The 3,213-nt window shown below is 44.4% G+C and overlaps 1 protein-coding gene across 2 annotated transcripts; it reads left to right on the top strand.

Moving 5' to 3' along the window:
- Positions 1-237: 237 nt before the first annotated feature.
- On the top strand, positions 238-730 carry LOC110594577 (cornifin-B-like). Of its 2 annotated transcripts, XM_021707013.1 has the most exons (2): positions 238-499; positions 531-730. In XM_021707013.1, the coding sequence occupies exons 1-2, from the start codon at positions 270-272 to the stop codon at positions 574-576; spliced, it is 276 nt and encodes a 91-aa protein (XP_021562688.1). In that variant the 5' UTR covers positions 238-269; the 3' UTR covers positions 577-730. The 2 variants fall into 2 exon arrangements, with proteins under 2 accessions (XP_021562688.1, XP_021562687.1); XM_021707012.1 differs by having other exon boundaries at positions 264-647.
- Positions 731-3,213: the final 2,483 nt, after the last annotated feature.

The following is a 3,213-nucleotide window of genomic DNA, read 5'->3' as shown; positions in this document are numbered from 1 at the left end:
GCCGGCTCTCATAAGGTTGTTTCTCAATTTGAAATATAATAGGGTAAAAAGGGAGCCAAGAGAAGAACCCCACTGAAATGGGGCAGAACAAATCACCTTTAAGCTCTTCCTCTTGAAAGGGCCCAGAAATTATCAAAGCAAGGGGAGAAGAAAGACTCTTTCTTCCAAAGGGGCATAAAATGAAATCTATCTGGCATTGAACTTGTCTTCTTTGTTTAATTGAATCACTGAGTCAGTTTTCTTTCTCTAGAAAAATCCACTGTTGAAGCATGAGTTCCCAGCAGCAGAAGCAGCCCTGCACTCCACCTCCTCAGCTTCAACAGCAGCAGGTGAAGCAACCTTGCCAGCCTCCACCCCAGGAGCCATGCATCCCCAAAACTAAGGAGCCTTGCCACCCCAAGGTGCCTGAGCCCTGCCATCCCAAGATGCCTGAGCCTTGCCACCCCAAGGTGCCTGAGCCCTGCCACCCCAAGGTGCCTGAGCCCTGCCATCCCAAGGTGCCTGAGCCTTGCCACCCCAAGGTGCCTGAGCCCTGCCCAGCACCAGCCCAGCAGAAGACCAAGCAGAAGTAAATGAGGTCCACAGCCATGCCCTTGAGGAGCTGCACCAGATGCTGAACTCCCTATTCTTTTCTACCTATGAGTCCCATTTGCATGTTGACCTTGCAATCAGCATGTAGTCAGCCTGAGTCATAATCCTCTTTCTTTGCAACTTGAAAAAGATGTCCCTTCTCCTCACTCTGGAGAGTCACTGAGACTTTGGAGAAGGCTGAAAATCTCACTGGTTGAGCTAGTCTTCCAGTTGCTCAGGGTTTATTTGAAGATAAATTTGGGAAGGGATTGAGTGAATCTTCCCTACTCTTCCTTCAATAAATAACTTTAAACTTCACACCTGGTTGTGTGTGTCGCTGGATGATTAAACCTCTCTTGCTCTCTCAGCGTGAAGCAGGAACTAACAGTGAGGGCTGGTTGTGAGGTCTATAGTCAGAAAAAAGCTGAGTGTGTGTGTGTGTGTGTGTGTGTGTGTGTGTGTATGTGTCTGCTGGGCACAAAAGACACATTTGGGTGGGTAATGGAAGAATGTTCAAGGCCACCCAGAGTTTGTTATTTCAGGCAGCCACAGCCAGAGCAGGGTTTTCTTTTTCGTTTTCCACCTGAGTGAGTCACACCTGAGTGTAGATGGTGCCTGTTCCCATCCATCTCTGACTCTAAGTCCCTGTCCCTAAACCGTCCTTGGCCCCAAATCATCTTTATTCTGTTTAGCTTATTCCTTTTTTAAAAAGTATTCTAAAGAGATGGTGCTTGTACATATTCCGACCTGATTATCTGTTTTGCGCTCATCTTCCCTTTCTGACACTCCCAACACATGAAGCCAAACATTTGAACACTCACACTCACATATTCACCCACACTCTCACACAGAGGGCTCGTCTCCCATACACAGACCTTCACCCCTCCACACATTTTGATCTCCCAAATCACAACACTCACACATACACACCCCTTCACATACTTACATCTTCCAAATCACAACACATACACACACACACACACACACACACTGATTAATCACCTTAGTCTATCTTTTCCTTTCATTTAGGACCGACAGTGAAGGCACATGGTGTTACAGCAGGAAAAAAGAGTGGAATCTATAGCACTAGCCCTCGGAGAACCACAACAGAGATGATATTCATCCTCCTTTCCATACATACGTTTTCAAAAAAGTGGGCAAAAGACATGAATAGACACTTCGCAAAAGAAAACATATGGGCAGCCAACAGACACATGAAAAAGTGCTCAGCCTCACTAATCATCAGAGAAATGCAAATCAAAACCATGTTAAGATACCACCTAATCCCAGTAAGAATGGCCATAATTAATAAAATAAAAACATGCAGGCGAGGATGCAGAGAAGAGGGAAAGCTTCTACACTGCTGGTGGAAGTGCAAACTAGTTCAATCTCTATGAAAAACAGTGTGTCAATTCCTAAAAGAACTAGAATTTGACCTCCCATACAACCCAGCAATCCCCTTACTAAGAATATACCCAGAGGAACTCAAATCATTCTACAAAAAAGATACCTGCACACACATGTCTATTGCAGCACTATTTACAATAGCAAAAACATGGAACCAACTATGCTGCCCATTGAAATCAGACTGGATAAAAAAAATGTGGTACATATACACGATGGACTATTACACTGCCATAAAGAAAGACAAACTAGCAGGGAGTAGTGACTCACACCTGTAATCCCAGCACTTTGGGAGGCTGAAACAAGTGGATTGCCTGACCCCATGGGTTTGAGACCAGCCTGGCCAACATGGTGAGACCTCGTCTCCACAATACATAAATAAATAATTAGCTGGGCATGATGGCACACACCTGTGGTTCCAACTACTCGGAAGGCTGAGGCAGAAGGATCGCCTGAGCCCAACAATTAGAGGCTGCAGTAGCCATGAGTGTGCCACTGTACTCCAGCCTGGGCGATAGAGTGAGACTCCTACTCAGAAAAAAAAAGAAGGACAAACTTACGGACTTCACAGCAACCTGGAAGATTTGAAGACACCAACTCAGTAATCTATCACAGAAACAAAGAACTGACTACTACATGTTCTCACTCACAAGCAGACCCCGAACATTTACCATAATATTATAAGAAAGACATTAGCAATAGCTGGAAACTGTCAGGGGAGGGTGGGGGAATACATTACATCAGTAAGGGTACCTGATCTCAAACCAGGCAAAGAGAGGTCCAAACTTTACCTGTATAGTGACCACTTGGATACCTAATCCTGAATTGTACCCCACATCTTTAAAATAAATTTGAAAAGAAAAAAAAGCATATACATGCTCTTCTCTCTACACACACATAGCATATACACTCACACAAACACACACTCTCTAAGTAATACATAGAAGCAAATACAACAAACGTAAAAAACAGAAAAATTCCAGCAGTTTTCAGAAGGAAGAGAGATTAATGCAGTTAAATCAAAAAATTAACATAAAGCTGAGGGAGGACAAGTCATTGGACATAAAATGTTAGCGTAAAAAGAGACCTAAAGAGCGCTTAGGACAGCCCTTTACTTAAGGTCATTGAAATCACGTTTCAAGCTGGACTTGGTGGTTCAGCCTGTAATTCCGTGCCTTGGGAGGCTGAGGTGAGTGGATTGCCTGAGCCCGCGGGTTCAAGACCTGCCTGGGCAACTTG

This window comes from Carlito syrichta, unplaced genomic scaffold (genome assembly GCF_000164805.1).
Source record: "Carlito syrichta isolate Samal-C Ts95f unplaced genomic scaffold, Tarsius_syrichta-2.0.1 Scaffold316302, whole genome shotgun sequence".
Classification (NCBI taxonomy): Eukaryota; Metazoa; Chordata; class Mammalia; order Primates; family Tarsiidae; genus Carlito; species Carlito syrichta.
This window is presented reverse-complemented; position numbering and strand designations above follow the sequence as displayed.